Source organism: Myotis brandtii, unplaced genomic scaffold, assembly GCF_000412655.1.
Source record: "Myotis brandtii unplaced genomic scaffold, ASM41265v1 scaffold84, whole genome shotgun sequence".
Lineage (NCBI taxonomy): Eukaryota > Metazoa > Chordata > Mammalia > Chiroptera > Vespertilionidae > Myotis > Myotis brandtii.
In genome coordinates, this window is record NW_005371410.1 from 10,723,990 (window position 1) to 10,747,351 (window position 23,362).

A 23,362-nucleotide genomic window follows, 5' to 3' on the forward strand; every position below is an offset into this window, starting at 1 on the left:
ATACTTTTTAAATATATTTTATTAATTTTTTACAGAGAGGAAGGGAGAGGGATAGAGAGTTAGAAACATTGATGAGAGAGAAACATCCATCAGCCGCCTCCTGCACGCCCCCTACTGGGGCTGTGCCCGCAACCACAGTATATGCCCTTGACCGGAATCGAACCTGGGACCCTTCAGTCCGCAGGCTGACGCTCTATCCACTGAGCCAAACCGGTCAGGGCATCTGTAAAATATATTGATTCTATTGGAAAATTTATAGCTGAAAGGCAGTGAACACACTAGCCTACATAACACATGCAGTTTTCTCATTTGTGTTAGGTAATTTGGATACTTGTCAGCCAAGAGTAATTCAAAGTAGTTTACTGATACTGTGCAAGTTAAAAATACCAATGCTATTTGAGCTAGAACACCATATGTGAGGAAACAAAATAGGATGGAAATGGCTCATCCAAAATGTTATAGATGCAGAAAATTGTCACCACTTTTTTTTGAACCGTAGGAAAATGCCAAAATAACGAGTGGTACGTCTGTGTGACCTGGTAGGAATTGAACCGTAGGAAAATGCCAAAAATAACGAGTGGTACGTCTGTGTGACCTGGTAGGAAAGCTGAGGCCCAGGTGGCCCCAGCTTCCTCTCAGTCATTTCTTCAGTGATGTACTTGTGATACAGGTAAGGACCTCAAAGATACAGCATAAACCAAAGCTATCTTTAATTTCTTTTTTTAAAGATAGTTTATTTGCCTGATACACATGTGTTATAAGGATTACATACATGCAGAAGACTTATCTTGCACATGGTAAGCACTCATTAAGAGTTGGCTGTTAGTATTCTTCCTATTATAATTAGTACAGTAGAAAGTTCAAGTGCATACATTACATTGTTTTTATTTCATGACCTTAGGTTATAAGAATTTTATCAAACTCAAATACACATTAGGGGGCAATGGGAATGACAGACGTTAGCATTAGATTTGCCTATCTTTGAAGATGGGTAGGTTCAAATGAATTACAGGTATAAAAGGGACCCTGAACTTTCTTCTGGTATAAGTTCGAAGCTGAGTGATTTTTAAGAGAGAGAGAGACATTACAGAACAAATAATCATGAGGTGTTGCATCTCCTGAAAGGTAAACATCTCTAGTATAAATCATATAGATCACTTCTGATATACGTGATGCTGGACATGTGCCTGGGTATATTTGCATTTGTTCATATAGCTGTATAAATAAATAAAAATTGAATTTTATGAAATCTTTTGAGATAACTTACATAAATACAGTCAGCTTGAGTTACTCCAAAATCATTGTTAGTAATCTCTAGTTTTGCTATTCACCTGATTGAAAGAAGAAGCCTGTATATACTTTATGAATTTGGAGAGTTCTAGCAGAGTGATCATGTAGTAAAGATCGGTGGAATGAATAGCCACAGGCATATAGCTTCTTGAGGAAGGAACATTGCAAAATGAAAGATTGTTGGAGTGTCACCATTCTCAAAAGGTTCGGAATCACCAGTTTAAGCTGTCTAGTTTTGATGGTGTGTGTGTGTGTGTCTTGTAGCAACCTAAAGGCTATTTTTCTTGTTCATTTAAAGAATTCCAGGTCTTGCCCTAGCTGGTTTGGCTCAGTGGATAGAGCGTTGGCCTGCGGACTGAAGTATCCTAGATTTGATTCCGGACAAGGGCACATGCCTGAGTTGTGGGCTCGTTCCCCAGTAGGGGGAGTGCAGGAGGCAGCCAATCAATGATTCTCTCTCATCACTGATGTTTCTATCTCTCTCTCCCTCTACTTTCCTCTCTGAAATCAATAAAAATATATTATTATTAAAAAAAAGAATTCCAGGTCTATGTGATCATCTTACAGGCTATCTTATAATCTAATTATTGAGAAATACAACATGTATTGAGCATCTTGTCTACTCTGGCCTATTTTCACTGGGCCATGAGATTTTAGTTTATTCATTTGAGATCCTTTGCACCTAGAAAAGTACCCTGCAGATAATACGCCCTATTAATGAGATTGACCTAGAAAAATTCTTCCTTATATCCTACAAAATACACACAACTTTTAATTTTTAAAAAAATATATTTTATTGATTTTTCACAGAGAGGAAGGGAGAGGGATAGAGAGTTAGAAACATTGATGAGAGAGGAACAACGAACAGCCGCCTCCTGCACGCCCCCTACTGGGGATGTGCCCGCAACCAAGGTACATGCCCTTGACCGGAATCGAACCTGGGACCCTTCAGTCCGCAGGCTGACACTCTATCCACTGAGCCAAACCAGTCAGGGCGCACACAACTTTTAATTTTTAAGTGTTTTCTTATGGACACAGATAATAATTGTGTCAACAAATTCCTCAGAGAATCTCCACATTTAAAAAATGGTAATTAAAACTTCATTTTAAGCTAAGCAATTCAGTTCTTCAACGTTTGCCCATAAAATCTACCTTTGATCCCTTTTGATGGTACAAATTGCCATGGCTGTTCTTTCCCTAGGGCAGAAGAACTAATATTTATTGACTTTGTGAGTTAGACCTTAGTTTAAATCCTAGCTCTGTTATTAAAACTCTGAGGCTCTGGGTACGTGATTTAAATTCTTTGAGCTTTAGATTTTGAATATGTCTCTTGTTAAGCTTTACAAAAATAAACGAATAAGACCCCAAAAGAGTAGGGATAAAGGAACTTATTTTGTAGGGTTGTTATATGAAATAATACATGTGTAAAGCACCTGGCACAAAGTAGGCACTCCGTGAGTATTATTTCCTACCACCCTCTCCCACCCTTACCCACTGTCGGAGCATCCAGCTGGAGTGTGATGCAGCTAGGACTTGTTTTTGGGTCCACTTCTCTGTTTCTTAGACCTCATTGCCTCTACATCTAGTTTCTCCACCTCTTACTTTAAATCGTGGCAATAAAAATTGAGTGTAAAATTCTAAATGAGGTCTTCCTAATGTCAACTAGACTGGAAAGATTAGGAACACTATGGTATGAAAGTGGGTGCAAATAACAAGAAAGACAAAAATTGGCCCAAGTTATGAGTCCATGGCGAATGAAAGCTTTTCAAGACAGGAAGGCTGTGATGGGGGAGAACATGATAACTGTTCAGTGACGGTGGGGTAGGGGGGTGGAACATCACAATACACAATGCATTTTGGCCAGTGTGCAGTAATTAGAGCTGGCGTTTAGGTTCTATGGTTGGTAAAACAGAAACAACAGCAATCAAGAATAAGCACACAGAATCACTTAGACTCATGACCTTACATAGTGCCACAATTTAAGACAAAGCTAATGAACTGATAGACAATGGTAATTTTTTTTATATGAATGAATGGGTGGATCTGTGATAAATTTAATAATGCTTTCTTTCTGTAACAAAAGTGAAGAGTTAGGAGATAACTTGAGCTTCCATTTAAAGAAAAAGGAAGGTTTTGACTGAAAGGATATATATATACCTAAAAGGAAATCACAGTTGAAGTTTTAAATAGAAAAGTGCAATACTTTTCATTAGTAAGGGCTAGTTTAGTTCACCTCAAATACCTAATGGTATCGCAAATAAACATTTTACAAGTCATCACTTTTAAACTATTATTCCAATCTATCTTTCCCCCCTAATGTGATTATAATGGTATTATGTGCTTCAAGTTATAGTTAATTATTTCAGTTTTTATAAGCTTTTCAAGAGTTTGGAAACTTAGCCATGTTTTTTATCCTCTTATAAGTCTGGGAGCAAACTACTTACCTGATTGCAGTTTTCTCTTTCTTTCTTTCTTTTTTTTTTTTTTTGGCTTTTAAAGTAACATTTATTTTTTTAAAGTTAACATGTGCATATATAGGAAACTGAAAAACACAAGCAAAGAACTTAGCCATAGTTTTCTCTTTCTTTACCAACTTCTGAGGCTTTAATAATGCATTGTAAGATTCAGGAAAAGAGATCTTATAGGATCTTCCCATGTTTTAAGAGAAGATAGGCAACATTAGGAGGAAATCTGGCATGTCTGCGATTTTTTTGCCATGTAGAGAATAGATACGGGAAAGGCTACAGTCCTTACTTTATCTGGATCATGGCTAGTCAAACTCATGGCACTGGGGGAGCCTTGTGAGCCATTGTTGTTGCAGGTAATGAGTTACCACAATGAATACTAACCCGGGCTCCGGTGTTGGAAACCTAGATTGGGCAAGTCTGACCTCTCTGAGTCTCCGTGCTTTTGAAAGGAGCAGTTTCACACGAAAGAGCTTTGTTAAACTGCCCTTCCTTAAATGCATCAGTTGGGCCTTGCTAGTGAACTAACATCACCTTCCTGGGGTAGTTCCATAGAACAAGGCAACTCCTGTAAAATGCAATTTGCATCAGCATATATTTTGCATCAGCCTCTTCTGCAAAACCTTTCATTTTGCTTTTTGTTTATATTTTAGGTTCTGTTTGTTGGTTGAGCCTTCTGTGAATCCTTATCTTAAGCCAGAGTTCATCTCTGTGAGAATGTCAGGCCGAGAAGCTCATCCACAAGGTGATCTGCTCCCAATTCCCGTTTCCCTCTCTGCACATGGGCCTGAATAGTGTGGACAATAGGATCAAATAATTGCCTTCAGACTCTTTCTTTAACTGGAATGTGGTCTGATGGATGAGAACAGAAAACCTCACTAATGGGAAAATATAGTAATTCTAAGTATGTTATTTCCCTAATGATTGCTTCCGGTTATATAAAATAAAATATATGGAAACCATATAATTTTATCTTGAGCATACTTCATGGGGTTATATCCTAAACTTATTATTTTCTTTCTATCATTTTCTATTCATATATAGTAATACGAGACTTGTGATTTTTTTTCTGATGGCTACTACTCTTTAAACTTTTTATTTTTACCTTCTCTAAGAAAAAATGTTTATACTTTTTTTACTTAAATCCAGGATAGTCTTCTTTCTGAACTGAATACTGTATAAATAGAACTAAAATTTTGCTTCCTTTTTTAAAATATTCTCTTTGCTTCTCATTCATATATGAAGGGATATAACCAAACTGTGCCCTGGAGTTGAAACCGCTTCTTAATAACATGGCTTTGAGCAAGTTTTTATCGTTCTGAACCTTAGTTTCCTCATCTGTAAATGCTAATAATTGCTGTACCGCTTTCGTCAGAGTGCTTTTGTGAAGCTAAAAGACTCCCTGGCACATGGTAGGTACTCAGCCACTTGCTATGTATTAGCGTCATTAAGAATGTAAGTGTCTTAAAGGTTGAGGTGGTCTCATATGCGTCTGTGTGCCGAGCCCCAGGCACAGTGGGGGCGTCTGGCTGACTCTCAGTAGCTGTCTCCTGAATGAATGGCAGAAGCATCCCATCCGTTTTTGTACAGTCCCTGCTCTTCCCCTGCCAGCCACTGCTTTCCCCTGCTTCTGGAACTGCTCACTGAGAGTTATGGGGAGATGGACTCACTGGAGTGTCCTGAGACCTTACTGTTTAGGCAGGAAAGACTTCATGTGTTTCATCAGCTGCATATTTTTTCTCTGGTAGTTTCTCAGCCCTGTCTGGCTTTGGACTTCACACTCTCAAAGGGCATAAATCTTAGTCTTGACACTGGCCCCACTGACCTTACAGCCCCACAGCTTGGCTGCTCTGGTCCAAACAGTCTGTCCATCCTCACTTCTGTTTTACTCGGCTCATGGAGATAGTTATACTTAGGTGAACTGCTTTCCCTCCTATTTGGGGAGAAGAACTTATTTTAGCCTCAGCTCTTGGGTTAGGAGGAAATTGTCGCTGCATTTCTGGTATGTCTCTCTCCACCCACTTGCACTGCTCTGGAGAACAAACTCCTCAGCAGACTGTCAGAAATGGACATTGACTGGGACATTTCACTAGAGCAGTGGTTCTCAACCTTCCTAATGCCACGACCCTTTAATACAGTTCCTCATGTTGTGGTGACCCCCAATTTCATTGTTACAAATTGAACATAAAGCATAGTGATTAATCATAAAACACTATGTAATTATATATGTGTTTTCCGATGGTCTTAGGCGACCCCTGTGAAAGGGTCGTTCGACCCCCAGAGGGGTCGCGACCCACAGGTTGAGAACCGCTGCACTAGAGGGTGGGCTCATTGTATTCAAGGTCAGTGCTCAGGGATGTCACACCCTTGTCCTCTCTGGCTCTGCTGGCCTGGCCATCCCCACCCTCTTGTTCTACCTGCAGCTGGATGCAGCCGATGGACCTGTCATTCATGACCATACAGCTATTTGGAAAGAGGGTATAGAATCTTAGGGATGGTGCATAGGAAGTAAGAAGGCTCACCTTGGCCTACTACCTTAACTTAATTTCTGTAATCTAGCTTTTTCTCAAGTTCTCCATTGTCGCTAGAGCCTTGTTCCGTTAATGAAATCAGTACTTCGTTGCTACTTAGCTATCATTTCTTGTCTGTATGCTCCTTCAGAGAGAATCCCAGAATACAACCAAAGCCACATGTAAAACCAAACCCTTCACACCGTTCTCCATCTAGACCAAACTACTTCACTAAACCTGTATAGCCAGCCACCAGAAGGATCTTTTTCTAAATTGGGGCCTTTTATAGTATTAAGAGATATAGCCGATTCTAACCACCTCCTATTCACCCCACTGATGAGGAAGAGGTTCCTGCCCTAGGATTTTGGGGGTGGCAGAACACATGACACCCAACACTGGCAGCAGTTTTTAGCGACATATACCACAGCCAAGGGGTGTAGGACACCATGCTGCGCGGGGCCACATGAGAACAGAACGAACAACAGAGGCTGTGGGAGGCAGGCTTCGTAGTGGTAGGAGGATGAGGTCACCTCTGGTTTCCAATGGAGGATGGGATTGGCTTGTGAAATAATTTTGCAGGCTGGCGAGGAACTGAACCTCGCTATTTAGGGATGGGCAGGAGGTGCATCTGGTCCCCGGTAAGGGGGGTGGTTAGGGGATCTTCTCCGTGGGAGTGAGTAGGGAAGAGAATGGGCGTCTGAGGCCCTGCATGATGTAAGGCAGCACACGGTATCAGGCCTGAATGTTAGGACTAACGCTACACAGGCCACAGTACCATGACATCATTTGTTTATTACCTGGGAATTTTACTCTAGATCTGTGATTGTGAATGTCTTGTTTCCTAGTCAGGTTGTGAGCTACTTAGGGACAGCCAGCACTTAAAAAACAACGCTCGTTATGGGTTGGAAAGACATGATTTGCATTAAAATCATCTCTCTGTCATATCTCAAAGTGATGTTTACAAATTTAATCATACAAATACCATTTAAAACACCCACATTTTGTCTTTGGACAATGTTAATTGTAATCTTTCAAAACGTTTACTGCTAAAGGATGTGCTGGTCAAATTTGTGCTTGTATTGGTAAAGAGTTTGCACTCATGGCTGGCAACGATGCCCGTGTATACACATCCCGCCGAGTTAAAGCCCTGTGATGTGCCCTGGACGGACAGCTCTAAACATGGAGAGCCACCCACATTTGATGACATTTGGAAATAGCTAATGCTTTTTCCCCCACTCTGTTTCCAAACAATGGGTGAAACAATAAAATGAATGGGGCGTTGGCATTCTTTTTAAAACCAGAGTTAAGCTATAGCTTAAATCCCAGAATGCTGAGGTCTCAGATGTATTATTCAGACTGCATATTGGAGGCACTAGTGGGGCCCAGTAAGAGGTTTATTGTTGCTAAATTGAAACAAACTGGTATGAAGGAGGGATGAGGAAGAGGTCATAGACAGATGGGGAGAATTTACAGTATGTCCTCTCAATTTTCTAAAAATCTAATATTAAATCGTTTATTCATCTCAATTTTGGTCCATTAAGGTAATTTTATTTTCTACTTTATTAAAGTATTTGTTAAATTATATGCAACCATAAATGCAAAGCTCTTTCCCTTTTAAAATGATGATATACAGTTAGGCAAATGACAATGTTTTGACATATAACTGATTTTTATATTTTTCAGAGTAATCCATTATGTCTCTGACATAGAATGTCTTTTCTTGTATTTTTTACAAAGAGTCCAATTTAATACTAGATCCATCACAGTGCAGAAAACCGGAGTGACTGGATTACAGCAAGTATAGACATCATTTTTGGAGGAGTTTATCTGTAAAAGGGAGAGAGATGTGGTGGTAGCTAGAGGGGTCAGGGAGGGAGACATTAATAGCATGTTTGTGGACTGATGGGAAAGAGCAATTCAGTAGGAAATGGAAATGGACGATGTAAGAGTGAGAACTGCAGGAGCGGTGACCTGGAGGAAGTGGGATCCAGGCATTGCCTTATGGGAGCATAGACGGTTCATCCACAGTAAGAGGCAGGAAGGTAAGGGAAGCCCTTGGGCACAGATGTAGGCAGGTGGGCAGGTGCAGTGGGCGAGGCTTGTGGACGTTCTCTTCTGCTGGAAATAGGAAGCAAAATCGTGGCTGAGTGAGGAATTGGTATGAAATGGTTGTCTAGGAGAGTAGGGGAGTGGATGGCTTAGAAAAACCGAAGCCTTGCTGGGCAGCCATTAGGTTCTTCTTGAGGTGAATGCTAGAGAGAGTTCTTACCTTGAAATTTTATTTTTTTTTTTTAGCCAGGCTTTATGTAGGAGCTTCTATTCAGTAATTTTTGCTTAAAACTCAAGCCCTTCTTAGCTGTATAACTTTACACTGTATAATTTATAGCTTTTTAACTCAAGAAAGTTTTCTTCTATCATGAGTGATTTTTCCTTCTGTTTTAACTCTGCCCCCCCTCGCACCCCCCCCCACAATGAACTTCTAATATTGATTTACTGATGGGTTAGATATGTGCCCTCATTCCTCTAAATTCATCATTTTCACACTCACATTTTCATTTCTTTGTTCTTTTACTTTTTTGATAAACTTTTTAGATTTATTCTCTACCCTGGTGTTCCCTGAGCTTTGCAGATTGTCCAGATCACCAGGGGATTTTTTAAACATGCAGGTTCAAGGACTAAAACCATGAAAAACCCTGATTTATCAGGTGTGGAGTGGGGCCTTGTAGTAAGTATATTTAAAATGCTATGTAGATAATTCTGATAATCAGCTGGGGTTGGCCGCCACAGCTCTGTCACTAATGAAACTGGCCAGTGACTAATTCCAGGATAGATTGCAACTTTCCTGTTCCCTCTTGGGTTTCCTATAGTTTCCATCGCTAAGTGTGTAATCGCATGTGTGTGTTGGCTGCTCTTCAGAATGTGGTTTTTATATTTCAAGTAATTTTCCTTAATTCCTATATTTTCTTTTCATCTGCACACATTCTCCCCAGTGGCTCCCTGCTCTGCTTTCAAAGATCAACTTTTACTACATGCCGTGGAGGACATAGCATATGTTCCTGAAACTTTATTTTTTCTTATAGTTTTTAAAGATACGTACTTTCCCTGGTTCCAAAGGATAATGTTCCATTTTACCTTGGGTATGGCATTTTTTCGAATTTCAGGGCTGATTTTTGTTTCCGGTTTATTCATCTTTTCATGAGGAGAGTTTGGTTGGACACTGCATTTGCTGACAGAGTGTATCCTCCTCAGGTCTAAGGCCTTGGAATGGTTGATCTGCCCTAATCTAGTATTCTGATCTCTAGGAAACTTAAATATTTGTTTAAATTATGAAATACATCATACACGTAAAAGGATGTGTAAAATAACTTATAAAGTATAAAGAGACGCCTAGGAAGTTCTCTGGCCTTGACTTCCATGCTGTAAGTAATGGGACTACCCACTGTGCCACTCCATGTCCTCTCCCCTGTGCGCTGTGGTTTAGGAATTATAATCCGGAGAAAGAAGGGCAGTTAGGATCAGAGAAAAGACAGGAAGGTTGATTTTTCTTTTGCTATGTAAGAAAATAGTACCCTAGGAGTAGAACAACTTTCACTCCATTTTTTTTTTCTGGTTGATATAGATACTGCATCTAAAAAACAATGGTATGTTGTGTCTGTCCACTTTATGCCAATTGTCTGCTTAAGCATGCTCTTAATCCAGATTAATCTGACCAGAATTCAGTAGAAATTCTGCTTTGATGCTTGCAAATGACCAGGTGATGGATGTTAATCCTTGCTTTTCAGAATTGTTTTGAAATAGAATTCCAATACAATGAATCTACTGAATCTCTCTCTGTGCTGCTTCTAGTATTTGTAAAATGAGAAAGTAGGGGAAAGTCATAGCGGGGGTTTACATTCACTGCTACTTGTAGCGTCCATTGTGCCAACATAGAAAATAAAACTAAGACCAGGAAAATGTAGTCTGAGGATGAAAGAAGGATCTGGGACATCCAACCAAGAGTGTGTGCTGACCTCCAAACAGAGGAGAAAGCACAAAGCGTGCTCTCTAGGAGAAAAGCTCGTTTTCTATAGGAAAACCTGCGAAGGAGATTATACGGTAACGAGACTTTTAATTCTAAATTTAAAAATTCTTATCAGATTTGTTTTGTTCCAAATTATTTGAACCAGTTAAGAAAAAGGAAAATTGCCTCTTTTACATCGTTCTAAATGTTAGGTTAAAATCTGCAAGACGTGCTTACAAAACTTTTTAATTAAGTCACTGATATATTTGTATTTTGTCTTGTATATTTTTCATTTTGGTAACATCAAAATAGAAACAAGAGACAACTGAAAGTCAATTACAGAAATATTTTAGCGACCATGGACCCTTCTAGGGGCCACTATGAAAAATAAGAATCTATTTCCAATAGTACTTTTCACAAAGTATGCGTTGTTTCAGTGCAAATGGCTAAAGATAAAGTAGACATACCACACTGGCTTGACAGAAGTAATCAAGAGGATAGGAAATAGGTGTAAGTTTAACAATTATAGAAATTTAGAAAAGAAGACTCCAGATACGAATTCAGTGTCTTTGTTGTTGTTTATTTCTTTTAGGCAGAATTCTTCTCAAAAGATGTCTTATGGAGAAGCCTAATATCTGATAGAGATGAGAGTAGGGCTGCTCTCATGGACCCTTATTATGGGTTTAGGAGTTGAGGGTACCTAGGCACACAGCAAATTAATAGGTGGGCTGTGCCCAGATGCAGGTCTTCTGATCCCTACACCAGAATATTTTCTGCCATACTATGCTGCCTATTTCCAGTTCCTGAAATTAGTTCCAGACATGAAGATCTTTTCCTTTTAACCAAGTAGTGAGCATTCTATGGAGGTCAGGGAGAGCTACTGTATGAAATATATTTGTGGACTATACACATCCAAACACGAAGCTAATTTTTGGAAGTAGATTCTGTTTTTCTGTCTTATCTAAGTATGAGTATAGAGATACATGTTTCTGAAAGTTTTCTTTGGTAGACAAAATTGAAAATATTTAGTTGTCCCAATGGTGACCAGTTTCGAGCAAAGTCAAATTCACTATTCCCCACCCGCCCCCGTTAGCTTCCTCCTTCAGTGCTTCTCTGCTCTTAGCACAGCACCTGCCTTGCAGACACAAGCTTTCTGCAGGCTCCAGGGTATTCCCAGAAATTCCCAATCTCAGATGAAATTTGGATTGCTTCTTCTAGAACTTAGAAGCCCATGCCCTTCCTAATAGAAAAACCTCCTCTCTCTCCCACATCCCTGTTGCTTCTATGGGCTGGCCCACCTGGTCAAGACTGTCATTTACATATTCCCTCCAAAATACTATTGAGCTTTATTTCATGAGTTAACTTTGTAAAAAGACAGGCTTTTTACCCTCCGGTTCCCTTAACGCCGATCTTGGCAGCCGTAAAAGGAGGAAAAGTAATACTGAAGCTGGCCTCACAGTGCTTGTAGTCTGTGGGCTAGTTTCAAACAAGGTTGAAAACAACAAAAAGACAGGCTTTTAAAATTTTATTTCATTTCTTTAAATGTTTTAAATTAAAAAAAAATCTTTCAATTACAGTTATCATGTTAGTGTCAAGTATACAACATAGTGATTAGACATTTATATAATTAGGAAGTGAGGGCCCTGGTAAGTCAAGTACCCATCTGACACCATACACAGTTATTACAATATTATTGACTATAATCTCTATGTTGTAGTTTACATCCCATGACTGTTTTTATAACTGGCAGTTTGTATTTTTTAATCCCTTCTCCCTTTTCATCCACCCTCCCAACACCACCACCACCACCCCCACTTCCATCTGGCCATCGTCCATTTATTCTCTGCATCTAGGAGTTTGTTTCTGTTTTGTTGTTTGTTTTTTAGAGTCCACATATAAGTGAAACCTTATGGTATTTGTCTTCCTCTGTCTGACTAATTTCACTTAGCATAATACCTCTAGGTCTATCCATGTTGTCACAATGGCAAGATTTCATTCTTTTTCATGACAGAGTAATATTCCACTGTTATAAATGTACCACATTTTCTTTATCCAATTGTCTATTGATGGGCACTGAGGTTGCTTCCATATCTTTGGTATTGTAAATAATGCTGCAGTAAACATAAGGGTGCATATATCTTTCAAATTAGAATTTTGGATTTAAAAAAAAAATAAATATCCAGAAGTGGAATTGCTGGGTCATGTTAGCTCTATTTTCAATTTTTTGAGAAACCTCCACACTATTTTCCATAGTGGCTACACCCATTTACATTTCCACCAATAGTACATGAGTTACCTTTTCTGAATATCCTCAACACTCACTTGTTGATTGATGATATTCTGATAGGTGTGAGGTGATATCTCCTTGTGGTTTTAATTTGCATTTCCCTGACGATTAGTGATGTTGAGCATCTTTTCATATATTTATTGGCCATCTGTATGTCCTCTTTGGAGAAATTTCTATTTAGGTCCTCTGCCCATTTTTAAATTTGGATAGTTTGGATTTTTTTTTCTTTCTTTTTTCTTTTTTTTTTTCTTTTTTTTTTGGTGTTAAGTTGTATGAGTTCCTTATATCTTTGGATATTAACCCTTTATTAGATATATCATTGGTAAATATATTTTCCTATTCAGTAGATTTTTTGTTTTGTTGATAGTTTCTTTTGCTGTGCAAAAACTTTTAAGTGATCCATTTTCATTCTTTTGCATGTATCTGTCCCATTTTCCCAATACCATTTATTGAAAAGACTGTCTTTACCCCATTGTATATTCTTGCCTCCTTTGTATGCACATGGGTTTATTTCTGCGCTCTCTATTCTGTTCCACGTATCTACATGCCTGTCTTAATGTCAGTAAAAATAAAGACAGTCATTTTTATATAAATATGAAAAATAATTAAGTTTGCTTTTACAAATAATACTCCCATAATTCTGATATGTTGCTTCCAGAGACAGGTGTGGACAGGTGGAATGTTGAGACTCCTGGTTGATAGTTACTGAAGTAGATACCCACCTTTTGCTTAATATTTTTGTTTTTTAAAATGTCTCATTTGAACAAAACTAAATGTATCACAGTTATTATTCAAATGTGACATATGAATTAAAACTTCTTTGTGTAAGTCCATATGAAATTTGACATATTAAGTTTAATGTTAAAATGTATCTGGCCTCTACACATTGCTTTACCATTTTTTTCTCTTGCTTTCTACCCATTCATGAACACCTACTTTTAATAATTATTTACATTTCTCACCCAGTAATAGAATTGTTATGTATTAATCATTAAGCAACTTTAACTACTGTGATTCAGTTTGTGCAGCTAGAAGATTGTGCCAACAAGTTGTGATTTCCTTGTAACCTGAGCTGGGAAGGGGACTCGCAGAGCATAGCAGGGTAATAAAAAGTGACATATTGGTGTCACTTCGGAGATTATCTTTTTCCAAAATCACTTAGCCTTTTTATGTATAAAGACATACAGGTGTTTTTTTTCAAACTTGACTGTGCAAGAAATGCCCGTTTTATTTTCTCTAAATGAAGCCGAGCCCGCTTCAAGCCCCACCTGTGTGGTGGGTGGGAAGGTAAGTGTGCCATCCTGGTGTTTCGCGCCCTCTCTCAGAACGACCATGTAAAGGTCCTCATGCAGAGAGAGCATTAAGTCTCCCGTCCACACCAGTTACCATGACTACTGTCCAAACCACCATGGTCCTTTGTCATCAGGATACTTTGCAGCACTTTTGGGGATAGGAATCTGGCTGGGAGCCCCTGCAGCTGGGATTCAGCTCTTCTGCATGTACCACAGGTGCTCCCTTCTCAGGTTTAGCCATCCCACAGAGGCGCCCCTGAGGAAAAAGGCGCAGGTCTCCATCTCTTAGGAAACCCACGGCTTTTCGTCCCTTTGCAACGTATTGAATTATCTTCTTGTCTCTTTGGCTCTGTCATTTTGGCTTCTCTTTTACCTGCTAAAGGCCTCTGTTTGTCTTTCCCCTCAACTCACAGCCTAATGCCCTCTTTAAAATGAAACCTTCCAAGGAATGTTGTCTCCAGGGGATCTGGCACCAAAACCCTCCTGAGGTAAGGGAACCCAAAGACTTGTCCACCTTCCTTGAACCAGGAGTGGGTAAAACCAGGAGAGCAAAACTCAAATGAGTATCACAATAGATTCTCCTGTATAATATTTGACACACAGAATACTTAACATGATGATGATGTTATAAAGGAATAGGAAAGTTCTTTCTTTCTTTACGTGTATTGGAAAGTTTTAAAAATATCTTTGTCATTCCCTAATGTGTTGTCATATATATTTGATATCAATATTATCATCAGCCATAGAGTTAACCTTTCAAGTGAACAAAGTCAGCCCACTCTTCATCTCCTTTTCTCAATTCTGATCTTTCTCTAAGCCATGGAGTGCAGCAATGGACATTTCTTCCATAGATAGAGTGGTGGTTTCTAACCTGCATCCCCAAGGAGGACAAGATGCAGGAGGGAAAGCGTGACCAAATGTGCAGTATTCCAGGGTCCCCCAGCCCCATTTCAATCATGCCGGTTGTGTCTTTTCATCTTCTTTATGAATTAAATTCCAGGTAAATTTCTTTTGAATGAAGGATTTCATTGTTTTAAAATGTTGGAAGTCATTGAAGGATCTATACAAGTATATGCCTACAACATTTGAAATTTTGAGTTAAAGGTCTTCCTTTCTCAATAGTGTAATTCTGTAGTATAGAAATGAAACTTCCCCTTAAAAATCATTTACATGTGAAAATCCCCAAATGATAGGCCAAATTTGGGGGGTAGTATGACTTATTGAGACTTTCAGTTGTTCTGGGTAAGGGATATCCATCATGGAGGGTTGTTGATACAAACCTTGCTGCTTGCTATACTGAAATTGTGGGTTCTCAGTCAGTTGCCATCGCTCATCTGTTCACTATACAGAACAAAGTAGTTCACAGAATGCATTAAGGCGCGCCAACCCAAGTACTGAACCATGTTCTTACTTAATCAGAACTTAAAATTTAACTCTTTTTTGATACTGTTTTAGGGTTATACTAATCATATACGTTTATATCTAACTACTGGTTCTTTTTGAGTAATTAAAATTACTCAACTTTAATAATACTTATTTGAAAGGTTTTATTTATTTTTTATTTTTTGGAAGGTTTTAGAATTCAAATCAGATAACAGTACCTAAGAATACTTTTTAAATGGTTAACTTTATTATTTTATGTCCAGCCTAGCCAAATAACATGTAAGCTATAACATTTATTAGAATTAGTTTCCATGAGACAAGTTTAAATTAAATACTTGTATTAAATATTTTATAATGACATTTTTATTTTAGATACTAATTTTTGCATTAGTGAAAAACAGTTGAGTAAAACTATTTCAGTGTCATTTTTAGTAATCTGTATAATGTAGCTTTCAGAACAGAGTTCCTTTTCTTACTACTCTGCTACTAATACCCTACTACATAAGAATATATAGTGTCTATAATGCAGTCTATACATTATCATTTCTATTAGTATCGAATACTAAAATTAGAATATTCAAGTTTAGAGATGGTTTTTTCATTAGAAAAGTCCGTGCGGTCAATGCGAGAACTGGGACTTCCAACCTTGCTCAGCCAGGACTTCCTACAAAAAATAAACAAATAAAAATTAGCATGTAAAGTATATATAGACTAGCTAAAATGATCCCACAATGGGAGTTTAAATGCAAAAGTAACTCAGTAAAAGTAATGTAAAATACAAATTTTTCAAAATTTTAATAAATTTTAGAGAATATAAAGTATCAGAATACCATCGAATTTAATATATAATTAAATATGGACAAAGAAAAGCTAATAACAAATTAAGCACAGTCAACCACTGAAATCTCATATTGAGGTTATTTCCCCCCTTTTAAAACATCCAAGGCCATTACTACCTAGCTGTTGAGCTATACACAAGAGTTAAAGTGTTTTTTCTCATTACCCAGCACATGGTAGGTGACATATATAAATATATATATAGGGGAGGGAGTGGAGGAAAGTGAAGGAAGATAGGAGAATGGATAAAAGAATAAATGTGATTTTCCATGAACATTAAAATTAGATGAACATTGTTTCTTATCCAAAAACCATCTCTTACCATGTGTATTAGCAAACCATATGTATTAAAGGGCCAAGTTAAATGTGAAATTAGCGATATCCATGTGTTTAATTTATGCATTGTGTACTTACCCAAGATGCTTCCTATATAATTAAGGCTTATTGCAATGTAGTTGATAACTCAGATACTACTGTTAATAGGTAGAAAGTTTCTAGAAAATTCTTAATAATTAGGTGGGATGACAGAGTAAGTGGGACTGCAGGTTAATAATGTGAGGCCACTTATCCCAGCTTTTGTAAAAACATTCCATAACTTTCCTCATATCCCCAAAATTCTTTCAGGTTGTGAAACTAGAGCTGTGTACAGCTGGGAATAGCATATTAACATCTCATATAACCATGCATTTAAAATATTTTCTAGGATCAAGTTGTCTGATTAGCTGAAAATTACTGCTAGGTAAGAGAAGATTTCTAATGCTTCAAATTGCCATTGTGCTATGTAACATTTTCTTTGGTTCTCATCTGTAACAGTTTTACTGGGAAAGGTGGCTTTTCTTCTTTTTCAGAAGCTAAGCCATGAGCACAGTAGCACATTTTATTTTCTTCAGTTCATTTAATTGAAATCTTAAAATGGAAATTGCATGTGTCTAAGAATAAAATTTAGTTATTATGAAAAGGAGCTGATAACTTCAATTTTACAAGTCAAATCTCCTCTTGAAACCTTCTAGAAAAGAAAAGTCAGAAATAATAGAAGCTAACATTTATTGTGCATTGACTGCTCAGCAGTATGCTAAGTTCTTTACATATTCTATTTCCTTTAGTCCACCCATAGCATTAGGGTTATTTGTTTTAAAAACTAGTTGGATGGTTGTCATCTCCTGAAATGGAGAGGCTGTGAGAAGAGAAGATTTGGGGGAAGAGTGGGAGTTCAGTTTTGGAATGGAAGTCTGAGATGTCTATTAGCTAAATGAGATGTTGAGTATGCAATTGGATCTATGAGTCTGGCCGGAGAAGATAAAATTTGGAATTTGTCTGCAAATAGAATTGAAAGCCATAAGATTGGATGGGATCGCCAAGAAAGTGAATATGAGTAGAAAAAGGAAGCAGTCTGAGGACTGCACCTTAGGTTTACTCAGTGGTAAGAGCTCAGGAAGAACCATCCAGTGAGGTAGGAGAAAAGCTGGGAGAGCATTGTGTCCTGAGAGTCAAATGAAGCGTCTGGGAACTGTGAATCGTGAGGTGTGTCAATGCTGCTTGCAGGTCAAGTAAGGTGAGGACTGAGAATTGACCACTGCATTTAGCAACCCAGAGGTCACTGATTGCCTTGACCAGAGCAGTTTTGGTGGATTGAAAGCCATATTTGAATGGGCTCAAGAGAATGAAGAGAGGAAATGGAACCAGTAATGGATAAAGGGCATAGGGGCTGCAATGGACCAATCCATCTGAGCTGATAACTCAATGTATTTAACTAGTTGAGAGCCTGTCTACCTACCTATATTCAGCTGGTCTTTGACATCACCAAAACTTCACCAGTCAGACCTATGACCAAGGCGGAATCTATGCCACTGTTGGGGGCAGAATGGTCGTGCTGTTAGGTGATTCAGCTCCACTTACCTGTGTGTGTTTGTTTGCATGTGCTCATGCCACTTGGTGCTATGGCTCCACACTTGCCACCCCTGGTGCTAGGAACCACCTTGCCTGACCTGCCTACTCACTTAGGTATTCTGGTCACCAGTCACTTGGCAAGTCCTAGGACCCCAGTCTCATGTGCTGCTCTTAATGGATGTGGCTCAGGTCTAGAGAGGGCAGAACAGTTCTTCGAAGCAAAAAATAACTAGTCACAAATTTTCACATAAATTTATATCTAATTAGCGAGGACTGGATATATACACAAACAGTACCAGTTAATTCAGTTATATAAATATTTAAGTAGCACTGAATGCAAGGCATATTCTAGATACTGGAGTACATACATAGATATTCAAAGTGGGGTTTCTTCCCTTGGTTACTTACAATCTACTAGAAGACTTTGGAGAATAATAACAATAACTAATAATAAGGCAGGATGTGATGTGCAATGTGATTTTTATATAAAGGGAGAGAGGATTTGGGGGGCTAACTTCTGATCAGGGACATCTCTGTGATAGCAAAGGCATTTGAGCCAAGTTTTAAAGAAAATACTATTGAATTTTTCAAATCTTAGAATGGAAATTATAATTCAAGTATGACAGGAAACCAATAAACACAGGAAGAGTACTGATAACATTAACTAATTAAAAAAATGTAAAACTTTTAAATGGTCTTTATTTAGATTTTGTGCTTTGCTTAATTCAGGTCCTGTATATTTCTTGTTAAGTTTATGCTTAGACATATTCTATTCTATTTTTCTTGCTGTTTTGAACAAGATGCTTCTTAATCATAATGTTCTTAAACTGGTACATAAAGAAACTAGTGATCTCTTATATTGTAAACAGATGCCTTACTGAACTTCCCTGGTGATATAAGTTTTTCTTTTCTTTGGGGTTCCCAGGTAAACCGCTTTGTGTATTTTTCCTGAATTCATCCTGTCAGTCCGTTGGTATCACATTGACTAATTTCAAATTGCTCTTTATTTTAGGCCATCTAACCACATGTTGGCTATTTACATGCCTCCCAGAAAATTGCCACAGTAACTATGCAGAGAAAGAACATTAGCAGCATTCACCCAGCCGGGGGGCCAGCCCGCAGGCCGTAATACACCACTCTGGCTCCAGCATGTTCTACCTATAGGTTTAGTGGACTCAATAAATATTGAATGGATGGCTGGATAGATGGGTGAGTTACACTTGCTCGGAAGAGACTGAGGTCTAGTGTTTCTACTGTAAATCTGAATCTGCTGTGTCTGCATCTATCTTTCAGATATTTTTATTTAAGAAACATGACCCACTGACTGGCTTTAAAAGAACAATAAGAAAGCTCAACTAATAAAAATGAAAGAATAGCAATGTAAGTTGGAAAATTCTATTGACAGAAGTCTTAATAACCATGTTCTCTCTTTAATATATTTTGAATGTTATGTAGAAATTTTAAAAATTAAACCAATTTTTAGAAAGTCTATTTTATTCCTTTACCACTTGTACAGCAATAATGTAAGAAGGACTTTCATTATAGATGCCTTTCTGACATGTGTGATGAGGACTCTCCACAGTTGCGAAAACAATACTTTAGGGCACGCTGGAGGACAGAGATCTTGCATATATTACTTTTAAGTCCTTCAGGCCATCTTTGCATGAAAGAAATGAATAAAACACAGTGCTGATAAATGAAGGGAAAATGTACGCATTTAGTAAATTAACTGTGCTGTGTTTTTCTGTTCCTATTCAGGCAGTCACCAACTATATTGGCCCCTCAGGGCGCCCACAGCATTTTAATTCTTTGGTGCAGATGGCACACATTAACTATCAAGTGCAGTAAGTGCCACTCATTTATGGCCGTGGCAGTCGGCAGAGGCCAGCTGCGGCCTTCTAAAATGCACTCAGGCTTCTGCCTCCCAGAGGCCCTTCTTACACAGCCCCTATCTAAAAGGACCCCCCCCCCCCCCCCCCAGAGGCCCTTCTTAGACAGCTCCTATCTAAAAGGACACCCCCTCAACCTGTTGAGTGCATCATGGGCATTATCACATTCTATAATTGCTATGTGTATGTATTCACTACGTGCCCATTCCACATTAGAATACAGATTCTAAGGCAGCGTTGGAGTCTTATTCACTATTTATCCCCTACATTTACCACTATGCCCAGTGGTGGTGGGCACTCAATAATATATACTGAATGAATGAATATTTGTCACCTGCCTGCCTGCTTCCAGTCTGTAGCTTCCAGACATGGAAAGAGGGAACGTTTCTACACAGTCCACGCCAGAAAGGAACCCTGAGCACGACCTTTAACTCTGATCTCACCTCATATGAAACAAAACCCTTCTGTGTGTGTGTTTTTCACATTCTTTGAAAGGTAAAGAAATAGTTGCTCTTATTACAAAAACTGATAATTTACTCATGACAATCCTCTACAAAATAACACAAGTAATGACTGTATTCATCCTCTTAAAGGAAGTTGGAGGCCTATAGATCTGAACTAACAACCTGAATATAAGAATATGAACCAAGTTTAGTCATAGAATTGGTTCATTTATTTTTGCCAGCCCCCAAATTTTACTGTATTTGTGCATGTCAGTTTACTCATTATATAAACAAGCATGATAATGACTTCACCCAGAGTTCAGAGTGAGTATTACTCCACCAGAGGAGGCCCAGTCCAGCCCACAGACCTGGTCACGTGACATGCTGCCTGCTCAGTCAAGTTCAGTGCCCGGGTGGTTGTATATGCTCAGACATATTGTGGTTATCATCAAATACAAATCCTTAGGCACTTTTCTTATTATCCCAAAGATGCACAAACACCTACTATTGTATTTGTTGTATTAATTCAGGATTTTTAAACTTTATAAAGAGAAGAATCCTTTCTTCCAACATAATCTTGGACAAAAGCTTAATGTTTATAGTGGAAGTGAATTGCTTCTCTGAAGTAAAGGACTGGTTGGGAGGTGGGGTGCAGAATCTCCCCAGCTGTACCTCGAGCACCTCTGGGGAATCCGAAAGTCTCTGAAAAGCTCAATTGGAAAACTGCCCTATTAGCCCATCAGTGAGCAAGGCTATTGGGAGTGGACTACATGGGGAATCCATCACATGTAGAAGTGGAAATCAACATAAGGCTGTCTTTTCTATAATTCAAGTCAGTTAGTGTCTCCTATAAAATGTAATAAGCTCCTGAGGTGATAGAAAAATTTCATCTAATATTCTCCTCTGAAACAAAGAGGTGAAATTAAAGCACTAGAAAGCCACTATTAATAATTCATAGCAGTTCTATTTCCTGGGACTAAAGTGGGGCAGCATAATCCTTTCGGACATCTCTGCAGCGGTGGTATAAATGTGGAGCAGAGCAAGAAGGCAGACAATAGAATGAGAGCTAAGGAATAAAAGCTAACGTGGTGCATGCCGGAAAATACTCAGTTGCTTGCCCATTTCAAGCTTTCAAGCTAGCATTAATAATGGAAGGATAGCCCTAACCGGTTTGGCTCAGGGGGTAGAGCATCGGCCTGCGGACTCAAGGGTCCCAGGTTCGATTCCGGTCAAGGGCATGTACCTTGGTTGCGGGCACATCCCCAGTATGGAGTGTGCAAGAGGCAGCTGATCGATGTTTCTAACTCTCTATCCCTCTCCCTTCCTCTCTGTAAAAAATCAATAAAATATATTTAAAAATAATAATGGAAGGATAGTACATAATATCTTTGCTATTCTATGTTCTTTAGCAAGTTTTCTTATTCAGTTACATGTGGGCAAATAAGACCATATACTTCTTTATCCAAATAAGCATTTAATGGTATTTGGATATGATGTCTAAAATTTCTGTCAGAGAATAGCCCACAATAAGTAAAGACTTCAGTGATTATCAAGGGAATCACAGGACACCCATCACTAACCTGAGACCAGATTCCTCATCTTCAAAATGGGGATAATACTTCACTGCGTTATTGAAAGGATTAAAGAGAATGTGTGTAAATTGCCTAAGGCAACGTCTGACACACAGTAGGCCCTTAATAGCAGTTATTACAGTGTAACTGTTCTCTGCCTTTGCCATGTTGGTGGGCACCCTGTTTTGCAAACTCTGTGACTCTTAATCAAAGTCACACACTTGTGGTGCAATTCCACTAGGAATACCTCTGGGCCTTGGCAGAGCTTCTTCTCAGCTACAGTGGGAAATGGCATGTCATGAACCTGAGCTGAGAGAGTCTAGAAGAGCTGCCTCCAGGCAGGAGGTATGCCCAGGATTCTGAGAACCAGCAACTGAGTCCCAGGGCCGGGGGCAGAGAAGAAGGGGAGAAGGCATGACCGAAAGCTCTAGCTTCTCTGCCACACACCAGTGTCCAGACCAGCAAGGTGACAGATCCACTCTTCTTTATGCTTTATTTATGAAGTGGGAAGAAATGAGATGTTGGCACAGTGGTCATGTAAGTAGCCTCTAAGATCATTCTGCTTGGATATGAATCCAGCTACCACTTCTTAACTGGTCATGGTGGGCAAGTTCCGTAAATTCAGAGCCTCATCTGTACAACAGAGATTATGTTGCCAACCTCACAGAGTTGTTATGAAGATTAAGTGAGATCATCTGTGTAAAGTGTTTAATACTATCTAGAAAATTGTAAACACTCAATAATTTTTAGTCCTTATATCAGTCGGGATGCAGGTAATGAAAGCCACCCTAGCTATTTTCGAATGGAATTCAACATAAGGAAGTAGGTCCTTACAAAATCACTGGAAGGGCTGGGAGAACAGATTTATATTGGGCCTGTTGGAGCAACTCTGTAGAATTGGCTGCTAAAGTACCAAATGTTAACATTGTGATTCTCACGCAAATATGATACGGGTCAAAGACTTAAATTAGTGCATTAACTAATGAGGGAACCTAGAGGATGTTGTGTCTGGTTCAGACTGTAAGTATGTATATATGTACATATACACACACACGTGTATATAACTGTATATAAACACATACAATCAGGAATGCTAAACGCAACTTGCTAATAGATGCAGCACATCCATTAGAATCTGAAAGTTCCTGAGCATTCCCCTAGACCAGCCATGGGCAAACTACGGCCCGTGGGCCGGATCCGGCCCGTTTGAAATGAATAAAACTAAAAAAAAAAAAGACTGTACCCTTTTATGTAATGATGTTTACTTTGAATTTATATTAGTTCACACAAACACTCCATCCATGCTTTTGTTCCAGCCCTCCGGTCCAGTTTAAGAACCCATTGTGGCCCTCGAGTCAAAAAGTTTGCCCACCCCTGCCCTAGACCCATGGTTGGCAAACCGCAGATCGCGAGCCACATGAGGCTCTTTGGCCCCTTCAGTGTGGCTCTTCCACAAAATACCACGTGCGGGCGTACACGTACAGTGCGATTGAAACTTCGTGGCCCAT

General features: G+C 38.8%; 1 protein-coding gene and 1 long non-coding RNA gene across 2 annotated transcripts in view; one reads left to right on the forward strand and one right to left on the reverse strand.

Moving 5' to 3' along the window:
• LOC102245507 overlaps positions 1 to 4,769 on the forward strand; it is a 7,194-nt gene extending 2,425 nt beyond the window's left edge. Inside the window, exons 3-4 of the long non-coding RNA XR_001360290.1 lie at positions 558 to 670; positions 4,409 to 4,769. This is a non-coding gene — a long non-coding RNA (uncharacterized LOC102245507). The remainder of the gene's footprint in view (positions 1 to 557; positions 671 to 4,408) is intronic.
• Positions 4,770 to 15,452: 10,683 nt separating this feature from the next.
• Positions 15,453 to 23,362, reverse strand: part of ACYP2 (acylphosphatase 2, muscle type) — a 177,147-nt gene continuing 169,237 nt past the window's right edge. Inside the window, exon 7 of the mRNA XM_014532069.1 lies at positions 15,453 to 15,891. Coding sequence (XP_014387555.1) covers positions 15,777 to 15,891 — 115 coding nt within the window. The 3' untranslated portion in view covers positions 15,453 to 15,776. The remainder of the gene's footprint in view (positions 15,892 to 23,362) is intronic.